This window comes from Monoraphidium neglectum (genome assembly GCF_000611645.1).
Source record: "Monoraphidium neglectum strain SAG 48.87 unplaced genomic scaffold scaffold00132, whole genome shotgun sequence".
NCBI classification, from domain to species: Eukaryota; Viridiplantae; Chlorophyta; class Chlorophyceae; order Sphaeropleales; family Selenastraceae; genus Monoraphidium; species Monoraphidium neglectum.
Genome location: NW_014013496.1, coordinates 3,276 through 15,934, shown reverse-complemented (window position 1 = coordinate 15,934; position 12,659 = coordinate 3,276). Strand labels below are relative to the sequence as shown.

The window sequence follows — 12,659 nt, the reverse complement described above, 5'->3', positions numbered from 1 at the left end:
TTCCAAGTCAGCCCCCTCGCACCCCGCCCCGTCCCACCGCCTTGACCAAACAAGCCATTACTTCAATTCTCCATGACCTCCACTACTACAATTTCCCATGACCTCCTCTCACCGAGTCAAACCCCGCAAAACCAAGTCCTGGTGCCCCACGGCCACCCAAGCTTTGCTTCCCACCTCCTCACCTGAAAGTTTACAGCCCCAACAAAAATCAAGCCACAAAACATCCCTGGCCCTCACGCACGCAGGTGCTGGTGTATCACGACTTGCTTGGCATGATGAGTCACCCCCACCACGCCAAGGTCACACCGAAGTTCTGCAAGCGCTACGCCGAGGTGGGCGCCACCATCCAGGCCGCCCTGCAGGCGTACCGCGATGATGTGGCGTCCCGCAGCTTCCCGGGGGTGCGGTACAGCCCGTACAGCATCAAGCCTGGGGAGGTTGCAGCGCTTGAGGAGGAGCTGGCGGCGGCGGGGATGCCGGAGGCGGCCGGGGCGCTGAGGGCAGCGGCGCAGGAGGAGGCGGACGCACGGGCGGCGGCGGCGGCGTATGCGAAAGGCGCGCGCGGGGCAACCCACTGAGGGAGCTCTCAGGGGCGGTCCGTTTGTGTTTTTGAGCCGTGCGGCGCAAACTTGGCCCCGGGCCTGCTGGGTCAGCAGGGGCCCGTGGCGGTGCACTCGTCGGCGGCATATATTGTACGTGTGATCCCCCCTTCGTGCATAGCTGGGCGCAGCCGCTTGTACCATTTGATGTTCCATGAAGCACTCCTTGGCAGGCCGTCTCTCTGTGCATGGCGAAGCCGCAGTGCCATGATTCGGTGGCGGCCTTGCCTGGACGCTTTTGGCGCCCATATGTCTTGTCAATTTGCTGGTATGATATTTTTTGGAATAATTGTGTGAGGTGATGAAGACTGTGCATTGCGGGTACAAGACACAAGGGTGTGTGGCGGGGTGCCGCTGCTGCATGGGCCGCAGGTGCCTGGTCAGATTTCAACTGATCTGCAGGGTGCAGGGCGCCCTTCACGGCGTCCATGCACCCCAGGCCTTGGCATGCCACAATTTTTCTTAGACCCCAATGCAAATGGTGATTTTCTGCTCCTTACAGCACGCCTCGACTTTTGTAAACTTGCAATCCTCCCTGGCGCAGATGACGCCGGTCGCAGGGCAATAGCTACAGTCTGCAGCCCACATGGATGACAAGGCAGCACTGCAGACATGATGTGCTTACGTGCTGTACGTGTAAAGTTGCTGGAATGATGGCTTGTGTCTGAACGGAACAACGTCCCCCCATGAACCGCCATTTCTGTGCGACAGACATACGGTAAGATGGCTGTCAGTTGACCGTTGCATTCGTCAAGGGACAGTAATGAGGGGTGAGTGAGGCTGCTAGGACTATCGACATAGGGCCCAGTCCTGGAAGCCTGGGAGAGTAACCCCTCAGCCTGACTAGTATCATAAAGCCCCGTGGCATGACTATTTCGTTCACCGTGACGGCCACGGACAGTGCGGTATCATGGAGCAGGGTTACTTAAGCCAAGTACAAAACTCAAGCTATCTAATAAGACATTGACAAAGACAGTGAGGCAAGACGCGGCCTCAAATAAATCCTGCATGCGAACCTCAAACCCGTGATGCTCACTCCACGAGGACGGCCACGATCCCACTACTTGGGGGCTGGGAGGCACAGCAGGCCCATCCACAGCACAGGCACGGGCGGAGGTGGCCGAGGCAGGGCGGGAGCCGGGGGCGGGGGCTTCGCAGGGGCCGGCACCCCCATGCCGCTCACCCAGCCAGCTTTGATGTACCCTCGTTGAGGCTGCTGCTGCAGCGCGGCAGGGAAGACTGCGATATCCCACCTGACTGTGCCAGGTGGGCTCACGGACACTTCTCCCACGTGGTGGGGCGGTGAGCAACCCCTGCTGCCAGCTTCACGCGTGATTCATGTTGCTCATCATCTGTGACCAGCCCAACGTTGGCGTTGGAAACCGCCGAACCCCATCCAAGATAGTCGAGACTCAACCCGTGCAGTCATGATTCCCTGCTGGTGCTCCCTCTGAACCACACACCCGGCACCCGCGCCTCCATCGTGCACCAACTGTGCCCTGTATCCTCATGCTGCGTCACACTCGTATCATGTGCGGGAATTCCCACATGCGCGCCGGCTTCTCCAGCCATGAGGACGTTGAAGACATCCCCTCCAGCTTCTCAAGCAGCCAGCACGACCTGAGGCAGATGCAGGCTCACGTCGACAAGGAGTTCAGGGTGGGTTTGCATTTGCAGGCACAGCAGGCGTAGCTGCAAGGTGGGGCAGCAGCTGCTCCAGCTGGGTCAGCCCCCGCCGGGTGTCTGCTCAACTGGCTGGCGCGCAGATGTTGCTAGCTGTGTGGCCGGCTGGGATCAAGAGTTCCTGTAGCTGGACCAGCACTGTAGTTGTGCATGCGTGAGGAAATGTGTGCAAGATTACGCGCGCCGTCGCCCATGCTGGTAACCATCCACAGTGCCAAGGAAGGTGGGGCCCCCGCTCGGCTTCGTTTGCCGAAGTCGCATGATACCCCGAGCTGCGGCATGCAGTAATCTCCCCCAAGCCTACCTTCTGCACGCTTCTGCGCTCGCCGTGCTGCCCAGGTGTCTGTGCTGGAGGCGTACAGGAAGACGCCCTCGGACGCCTGGAAGCCCTTCCAGCTGCTGACCATTGAGGACGCCAGCGGCGGCCCCAGCGCGCTCGCTGTGGCAGACGCCTACTCCTCGCCCTCCGATGCAGCGTCCCCGATGGTGCCCCGCGCAGTGACCGTGCGGCTGCGTGTCGAAGACGCCGATTTCATCGAAGGAGACAACTGGAGCAAACACGCCCTGCAGGTGGCCGTTATTGAAAACCTCGTTCAGGAGGCCTCCAAGGGCAACGCCTGTCAGCAGGCGCAGCTGCACTTGGCCGCTGATCGCAGCCGCCAGCCAGCAAGCCTGGCCCCAAGGGGTGCATCTGACGGTGATGTGCTGCTCTATGTGTTTCACCTCCCCTCATCCCTTGCTTGACCTTTTTTCCAAACCTCGAGAGAGAAAAACCCTTGCTTGCGTTTGTTTGTGAAAACAGTGCACACACACACACACACACACACACATGCGTGCAACACGCGTGCACGCACGCCCGCACGCCCGCACGCCCGCACGCCCGCACGCCTACACGCCCGCACGCCCGCACGCCCGCACACGCGCACGCGCGCGCGCGCGCACACACACACACACACACACAAAAACACACACACACACACACACACACATACTCGTGCCTGCGCACGCAGGTTGACAGCGTGCGTCAGATGCTGGTGGGCATTCGCCTGAAGCAGGACGACGGCACGCCGGACGTCATCGCCGTGCGCCTGCAACACGCAGATGCAGAGTGGCTCCGGGCCTCGCCCGGCAGGGTGCGGTCACTGGGGTTCATCGGTAGCTTCCTGCAGGATTACTCGGCAGCACAGGTGCGCTTGTCTGTGATAGTAAAAACAGAACGAAGCGCTTGCTTTCTTGCTTGGCTGGTGCGTGGCCCCTCCGCACATGTGCGGCCCAGGTGCACACTGGGACCTGTGCGCCAACGGACAGTTTGTGATTATCAATTCCTCGAATCCCGCTTCTTTCTGGGTCACGGCACCTTGCACGTGGCAGAAAGCATTGTGCAGGCAGACACGTCTCGTGCAGCACGCTTGTGGCAGCCATGCGCTCGCAGGCCAGCAGCACTTCTGCAAGCATTGCGCTCCCGCACAAAAAAACTCCTCACCTGAATTCGACGCACATGACGTCCAATCATGTTCACTGCGTCTTGCACGCCCGACCACAGGATCTGCTCATAAAAAATATGAACGGCACCCTCGTCGCCGGCACGCGTTCCCTTCTGGCGCAGATCGCCGACCCCAGCCAGCGCGCCTCTGCAAGCGCCAGCGCGCTCTGCGCAGCCCTGAAGCGTGAGGAGGGCAGCCGGGCAAAAGTGCCCGCGAGCACCTGCCTCTGGCCGGTACGCCCGATTGCATGCGCGTTCCAGACGGTTTGCAAGCTGCGCTGAATTGCCCCACTGCCTGGTTTACGCTATTCTTACCGCCTCATCACTGCTGCAACTTTCCTGCTTTGAGTGCGCAGCTCACAGCCAGATCCCCATCAATGCCAGCCAGCTCAAAGCGGTGAGGGGCCTGAGCGGCGGCCTGAGCGCCATCCAGGGGCCGCCAGGCACCGGCAAAAGCACCACCGTCTTCCACCTCATCACGATGCGCACCAGAGTACAACAGAAGGTGTGTGCGGGTCTGTGTGTGTGCGCGTGTGTGCTTGTGTTTGTGCTGTTTATGCATATGCTCAAAAATGATTGTCACACCTCATCAGAGGGCTGCTTCACCCTCCTCAAAAAATGCTTATGACCTTACCCTGTTCTCATGTTGAAGGGTGACCCCAGGCGTGCACGCACATGTGCATGGGTGTGCACGCACGCTTGCACGCGCGCGCACACACCCAAACACACACACAAGAGCACGTACACACACACACAAACACACACACACACACACACGCACGCACGCACGCACGCACGCACGCACGCACGCACGCGCGCGCGCGCGCACGCACACACACACACACACACACACGCACGCACAAGAGCACACACACACAAACACACCTGCAGGTGTTGGTGACGTGCGAGCGGAACAAGGCTGTGGATGCCCAGGTCCCCAAGGTGGATGGTCCTTGATCCAGCATGGCTCTTTACACACAAAAAATACCAAAAAAAGTGGGATCTCCAGCCATGGCTGCCAACCAATGGTTGCAACGACAAATATGGCACTCAACAATCATTTGCTGGGCCTGCCTGCTGCCACATAATCCCGCAGCTGGCCAACCTCCAGGGGGGCATCGTCGTGTTCGGCAACCGCAGCCGCCTGTGCGTCGACGCGGTGCAGCACACCCTGGTCGAGCGCATCGAGCGCCACGAGGAGGTGGTGCGTACGAGGCCGCACTTGCTGGGCCTTCTTGCACCTGACAGAAAAGCCACACATTCTTAATTGCGCCGCTGGCCAGCTCTTTTTGGCATTTGCGCCTTTCTTTTTGCAGCTCAAACTGCATGCAATGGTGCCATTACTGCACTGTCGTGTGCCGCAATCCGCGCGTGCAGGTGTGGTGGCTTCGCAAGCAGTCTGTCTTGGAGAGCATCGTGTCAAAGGTCGAAGCGGTCTCGCAGCAGCTGCAGGCGCTGCACCGGAACCTGTGGTGCGTGGGAAGCTGCAGGATTCAGGGTGCATCCAGCAGGGCCGGCCGTGCGCACTGGGACGAGTGCTTTCAAGACCAGCTCTGGGGTGCTTGCGCATGAGACCATCCATGTTGCTTGTACCTCCGTCACTCTGTCAACCTGAATGTTCCACAATCACTGTTGCACTCACGGCCCCTGCTCACTGCACCCGACATGTGCACGCCAGGGGCTCCGGATTCGCCCGAGCAGACGCCGCGACTCAGAGCCGCAGGGGCGTCAGTGGAGAGGCCGCCCGGCGCCGCTGGCGCAGAGCTTTCCTGCAGATCTGCCTGGACAATGCGTCTGCGGGGGTGACCGGCAGCGCGCGGCGCGTGCCGCACGGACGGTCAATGTCTGGATCGATTGTGGGGCGCAGCACCGGCCTGCTGGGGGGGGCCGGTGGCATCCTCAACGTCGCCTGGGGCCTGGTGAGCAGGGACGCCTGCTAGACACTGTGGGTGCATGACACAGGCATGATTTAGCAGCGTCATGCAGCCGCCGCCTTGCATTGGCGGGCTGGGATGTGCTTGGAGGCGTTTTTTGGTATGGATTGGTGGTCAAAGTTTGTTGCCCAGCCTTTCTCGTTGCTGCAAGCTCGTTTGCGCCAGGCGGCCCAGCATACCGCGGCTGGCTAATCCAGCGCTGCTGCCTTGGCAGCCGCTGGCTCTGTCACACACACGCTCTTTGCTCCAGACTCACACCCAACGCACGACTCACCATTTAACAGTCGTTTGTCTGCAAGGTGCGCCGCGCACTCTCGGAGATCCAGGGCACCCTGGCAGCCCGCATCCTGCCGAGCGTGCGCCACGCGGCCGGGCGCGACATCCTGCGCAATGCGCGGGCCTACCTTGCAACAGTGCACGCCACCTCCAGGTGCAGGGTTGTGCCGGGTGTCTCATGCCAAGTGTGTTGAAGCAAGCATTGAGTTGCATTTATTGGGTCTGCTTGGACAAAGGCAGCACAAGGGGTTCAATCGCTTGCTTTACCAGGTGCCGCACATGAGCAGCCAGCACAGGCAGCTCAAATCAGACAACCACGTGCATACACCTGAGCTGATGCCCGAAACATTCTGATGTTGTGGCCAGCAACAGCCCCTGCCCTGCCCTGCCTGCTTACCCCCCCCCTCCCCCAAAATCAAACACGTGCACTCGAATATGTATCACTTCCTTGCCGCAGGATGATGGAAGAGCTGCAGTCATACTTCACCGAGGACCAGGGCGAGGTAGGTGGTGTGAAAGCGGGCACCCGACTTGACAGGTGCCGTACTACATTAGTAACCAGGGGCCAACAGCTGGCGTGCCCGCAGCTCTGCACTCCCCTCGCTCCGAGCCTCTGCCTCGGGCCTGCCCCTGTCCAAGCCCTTGCGTACGTCCATGCCTGCCGCATTGTTAGCTCCTCTGCAATCCCATATGCCCTGCTCCCTGGCCTGTCACGCCATGTCAGGCGTCCCCCCGCATCGACGCCGTGGTGATGGACGAGGCCGGCTGCGTGCTGGAGTCGTGCGTGCCGGTGCTGCTGCTGCTGCAGCCAAGCGACATGGTGCTGCTCGGGGACCACAAGCAGCTGCCAGCGTTCAGCGCGGTCGGGCCAGAGCACCCCAAGGGCAGCGGCCTGCACAACCACTGCAGGCGCGTCGCCCCGGGGGCTGCCAGTTGCACGCCCGGCTGCCTGGCAATCTGGTTGGCACTGCTCCTAGGGGTGTTGACACAACTGCTGCGGTGTGCATTGCTGCGCGCTCACCTGCAACCACACTGCTGGTTGACTGCGTCTGGCGCTGTTCCCTGGGCTCATCACATCAAGACACCAGACCATTCAAGGCGCATATGCTGGCAGCTGCACGGGCCTGACTGCAGCGGCCTCGGTGCTCCCTGGGGATCACCGCGGAGGCACAGCACCGCGCCAGTGACTCTTCCAACGCGCCGCAGGTCTTTGATGGAGCGCATGGTGGCGTGCGGCGTGACGCCGGCCATGCTGGAGCTGCAGTACAGGATGAGCCCCGCCATCTGCAAGCTGGTGAGCGCAATGGCGTTCGCGCCACGACCCGGCGCGGGGTGGCCCGGGAGAGCAGATGGAATGGAACATGTTTGCTTTGAAATTGTGGAGCTGTGTGTGCATCACAGCGACAGCCAATGGGCCGCCACTGGACGCCCATATTTTGCATTTGATGTCCTTGTGAATTGTATAGCTTTTGAGTTGTCTGGCGGGGTCGATGTGTGGGTGCCCAAGGGCAAGGTGGGGCTGATCTTTGCGAGCAGTACTGCACTAGTGGCACTTCAGCCGCCATTGCTTTTTATGGGGGGCAGGTCTTCCCGACTTGGCCGCACCTGCTTTCTCCTCTGGCCTTTACGGTTAGGGGCGTTACCGCTTTGAGGAGCGAGGGTTTCTCCCGTCGCTGCTGGAATAGCGTGATGTAATATAATGGGGGGCAGGTCTGCTCAGTCAACCCACGCCTATGCATCAACTGCTTTCTTGACGTGGACAATGTGTCTGGCAACCGCCACCAGGTGTCTCAGCAATTCTACGGAGGCCGCCTGAAGACGCCCCACAGGTGGAGCAGACCAGGCGCCGCGTGAAGCCGGTGCGCGGGTCGAGTGAGCGTATCTGTGTTGCGCCCACTGACATGACGGTTCGCAAAAAAATGTGAGGCTGCCACCCTTGCCGCGCGCACCTGTTTCAGATTGGAGTTCGAAACCTATTGAAGCAGCCACAGCTCACTGCTTTGGTCCGCAACCTGCAAAATTTCGCCCCGCCAGGCGGTGTCATGGGTGGACTGCCCCGAGGGCCAGGAGGAAAAGGTCCTCGGCGGCGGCTTCAGGAACGAGGGCGAGGCACTGGCAGCCGTCGCCCGGCTGGAGACGAGCCTGGCGCAGCTCGAGGCGGCGGTGAGCAGCTGCACAGGGTTACCAGTGTCGCCGGCCCGGCGGAGGCGCAGGAGCGAGTGTTGCGCCTGCTGAGGCGGCTCGCGCTCGCGCTGGCATTTACCTGCATTATAGTTATCAGTGGTTGCCTGCAAACAACGTTGACATCTCCCTGCTAAACACAAAGCTGGGCAGTTTGCCGCGCGGTGTGCGGCACGGGCGGAGCAGCGTGGACGCTAGCACAGCTAAACAGTGAAGTTCGCTTTGGGCCTGTCGTGCGGCCCCCCCTTTTGCTTCACCGCCACCGACTCTGCCACGCAGGGCGTCCCCAACCCGACGGCGTTCATCATCACGTTCTACAACAGGCAGCGCGACCTGCTGCAGTCGCTGCTGGAGCAGCGCCTTCCGGGGCCGGCCGCCGCCGGCCGTGTGCAGGCGCTGTCGGTCGACGCGGCCCAGGGCTCAGAGGCTGACCTCGTGGTGCTGTCCCCAGTGCGCACGAGCACTGCGCGGCTCAGCGCGTTTTTCAAGGACGCGCGCCGCATTAATGTGGCCGTGTCGCGCGCGAAGCACCTGTGCGTGGTGGTGGGCAGCCGGAAAATGGCGGCGGGGGCGGGCGGCGTGTGGGCGGGGGTCCTGAGGCACTACGCGGCTGGCGGCTGCGGCTAGGGGCGGCCGGCCGACTGTCAGCAATTCAATTCTGCTGCGCGTGTTGAGGGCGCTGCGTTCTGCTCAATAGCTGGGGTTTCCCAGTTGTACGGCTGGGTTGCAAGCGCTGTGTAGATCGCAAGGCAGGATCCTTCGGACACAGCGAACACATGCGGCTGGGGATGATCTTGACCGCTGCCAATGCAAACGCGAGTGTGGCGGGTCGCACTGTCGAAGTGCTGGACACGTTAATCGTGCGTTTTCAACTGTTGATCAAATGGGATTTCTTGAGCGCAACGCATTGCAGGTTGCAAGGGCTGCTGCAAGCAACTGCCACCAACCCCCTTTGACCAGGCCTTTGCTTGCGCGTGTTGGACGCAGTGTTAGGGGTGTTGTTATACAATGCCATCATCATTTAGCAACGGTGCTGATTTAGGTTGGCCAGCTGGCCTTCTTTAATCCTTTGGGCGCACCACAGAGTGACGCAGCGACGCGTGAGCGGGACTTGCGGGGTGGCGCCCGGCTCCTTTGGTCGCGTGCTGCACTTGATCGTCCCAAGACTGCTTGAAGCGTACGGTATCGGTTGGTGCGTAAGAGCAATCAAACTACCAGTAATCTCCCGTCTACAGCGATCTCATGGACAATTAGTTTCTTGAATCGCAACAATGGGCAACCTCAACTGCTGCGCGAAGCCCACCGTGAAAGACGAAAAGCAGCCCGATGAGCCACACGTGGACGAAGAGGGCGCGGAGGCAGAAGCCGCCCCTGACGAGGTGCAGCGGCTGACTGCGCCCGCCCTTGGTGTGCGCATGCAGCTGCCTTTGCGAGTGTGCACCCTATCAGAGCGCTGAAGCCCTCGCATCAGCACATAAAATTACAGCCAATATGCCGATTCCAGGCGAGCGTGCCCTTCCAACTCCTGGCCCACCCCCTCCCTATCACCCCCACCCACACCCCCATCCTGTCACAATCACACCTGCCACCCAACCTCTGACCCTCAATCACCCTCACCGCCCCAGCCCGCCATCAAGCCACACTCCGCGACCCCCATGAAGCACCCACTGCTCGGCCAGGCGCTGTCGACTGACATAACTGGTGGGCCGAGCATGCAGATACCCGCCACCCGATCAGTTGCCTCGCACCTCGCTACCAACCATCAGCGTGCAGGCACGGAAACCGAAGCACACACACCATTAGCGTGGGACTTCCTTGTTCCCAAACATCCTCTGTCGTTGAAATGGGCAGCACTGGCAGCACAGCATGCAGATTGCAACACTCACGCACCCACAGTCACGTCGTCATCCCTCCACATATATCGCATGATCAAACACAATCTCTGTCATACACGCCCGCATACACACACACACACACACAATCTCTCTCTATCTTGCACACACACACGCACACACTCACACACGCCCACACACACATACGCACACGTGCGCAGACACATAAATACACACATGCACCAACATGTACACCAATGCGCCCTTGATTCTCGACGTACAGCCAGGTACGACCTGGGTGATGTCATCGGCCGCGGCGCATTCGCCACCATGCGCATCGCGACCGACAAGGCCAGTGGCGCGAAGCGGGCCTGCAAGAGCATCCTGAAGCGACGGGTGGAGGGGGCCGGGGATGCTGTTGACGTGCGCAAGGAGCTGGATGTGATGCTGCACCTGGCAGGTGAGGGGTATTTGTGGCGTCATCTGCTGGCCTGCCTGAGGGCTTGGCTGGGTTGTGTCCACGACAAAATTCATCCTAGTCCAGGCGAGGGGGCGAGGGAACATAAGCAGCTGCAGCTCTGCGTGCTGGTGCGTCGGTGGGGCCAGAATGCAGGGGCACTCAGAGGCGGGATGTGCAAATGCGTGTGCTCGCGAAGCCGCGCAAGTGTGGGAGGGCAGGCGCCATGGATTGGTGCAGCAGCTGCAGCGGCTGGCGGCTCCATCGGCGCAATGCCTGCTGCGCTGCTCCCCCTCCTTTGACCCTCACCGCTGCGCCGCACCCACTGGGACAGCGAGCGGCTGTTGCTCTGGGGAATCCACACCAAACCTTGAGCTCAAAACCCTGTTGTTCCACCTTCCCCCCTCAAAGTCCACCCCAATATCGTGGAGGTGGTTGACGCGTTTGAGGACAATGCTTATGTGAGAGGGGCCAGAAATGACGGGGTGATGGTGACAATGGGGCCTGAGGAGAGGAAGGGGCTGCTGCACGCCTGCTCAGCATGCTGCAACCGACCGCTTGGGGGGGCGCCGCGCCGGACGGCGCCGCCCTGCTGCCGTGGCCAGGCGGGGGTGCAGCTCGCACTCCTGTCCTCCGCAAGAGACCGTGCCTTCAGGCGACAGCCTGGGCCCCTCCTGCTGAGTTTGCACGGCACCCTCGCACGCAGCACAGCCCAGCGGCGTGCACCCGCTTGGCAACGCGCAGGCCTACACCGACGGTCGATTTGAAATGCAACCGCGCCCCTCTAACGCTGCCCCCTGTTCGCGCCTGTTTGACTTCTCAGGTGCACATTGTGATGGAGTACTGTGAGGGGGGCGATCTGGTCAAACGCATCATCGACAAGGTGCGGGCGCCAGGAATGCATGCTGCCGCCAACTGGGGTCCTTGACGGAAGCCCCTGGTCAGTAAAGCTTTGTAACCCGATCGGTCGAGGGCGCTGGCATGCGTCGCGTGTGTTTGGAGGACTCCTCTCGGTAGCTAGCCTCGCTGGCAACTTTGCTGAACCCAAACGCCTCAGCAGCAGGTTGCCACAGCATCCCGAGACGCGCACTCGCCTGGCCGGGCGCCTCGCATGGCTCACCTGCCTGCGCACGAGCCCGCGGGCGGCAGGCTTGCCGCGGGCGCTGGGTAAACCTCTGCACGCCGCACACCCTCTGAACGCACGTGACCCCCCGCCCCGCCGCCCGTCCCGCAGGGCCACTACACCGAGCGCGACGCGGCCGCCGCCATCCGCACCGTGCTGGAGGTCATAGCCTACTCCCACGACATGGGCTGCATGCACAGAGACATCAAGGTCCGGCCCCGCGCGCACGGCTGCATTTTGGTGTGCGCATGGGTGTTTGCACCTTTGTGTGGCTGCTCGGCCGTGCCGGTCACAGGCAGTAGAACAGAAATGCCAGCCGGCAGATGTGCCGCCGCCCTCTGGCCACCCAAACGTGTCTCTGCTGCACAGCCGTGGCTCGTGCGCATCCGTGTGCGCGCAAGACGCCCCTCCATACCCCTGCCTGCGCCGGTTCCTTGCGGGACCCGCACCTGCCCCTTCATTCCTGCTCCCTACGCCCACGCCCTGTGGGCTGCGTCTCGCCTCGTCCACCCCATCCTGACGCCCCGACCCACAACGCCCGCCTGGGCGACCATACCCCTTGGCACTGCCTGCACTGGCAGCCTGACAACTGCCTGCTGGCGGATACCTCCGACTCGGCGCCCCTCAAGATCGCGGACTGGGGCTATGCGGACTTCTTCCGCCAAGGCCAGAAACTCAAGGGGGACGTCGGCACCAGCTTCTACATGGCTCCCGTGAGTGGTGGGCGCCGTGTGCGTGGCCCACACTTTGTGGCAAACCGAGTCTGCCCTGGGTCCAGAGGAGGGCCGCGAGCAAGCCAGTGGCGCTCCTGCTCCGCGCAAGCCCGTCCGGCGCCGAGCTGCCTTCCTTCCCTCTGTCTGGACGCGTGGGCGTTCTCGATGCCTTCCGTTCCATAGGGCTTGTGTCCTGCCGCCCGCCCCTCAGAACTGCCCGACCCATTACCTGGCCCCCCAGCCCCACCCCCTCTTCACGAAATCCAGCCCAGCTTGGCCATCCCACTCATAGGTGCCCCTTGCCCCGACCCCAACCCACCCGTTACCACCCCACCCCACCCCACCCCCTGCAACCTTCAGGAGGTCCTGACAGGGCCC

General features: G+C 61.8%; 2 protein-coding genes across 2 annotated transcripts in view; both read left to right on the top strand.

Annotated features, from left to right (window-relative positions):
- Positions 1-578, top strand: part of MNEG_1340 (3-methyl-2-oxobutanoatehydroxymethyltransferase) — a gene marked incomplete at both ends in the record, with an annotated part of 3,428 nt that extends 2,850 nt beyond the window's left edge. Inside the window, one exon of the mRNA XM_014050171.1 lies at positions 246-578. Coding sequence (XP_013905625.1) covers positions 246-578 — 333 coding nt within the window. The remainder of the gene's footprint in view (positions 1-245) is intronic.
- Positions 579-10,318: 9,740 nt separating this feature from the next.
- MNEG_1339 (hypothetical protein) lies at positions 10,319-12,573 on the top strand (the record flags this gene model as incomplete). The annotated part of the gene is made up of 6 exons (XM_014050170.1): positions 10,319-10,448; positions 10,533-10,576; positions 11,269-11,328; positions 11,680-11,778; positions 12,150-12,281; positions 12,493-12,573. The coding sequence occupies 6 exons, from the start codon at positions 10,319-10,321 to the stop codon at positions 12,571-12,573; spliced, it is 546 nt and encodes a 181-aa protein (XP_013905624.1).
- Positions 12,574-12,659: the final 86 nt, after the last annotated feature.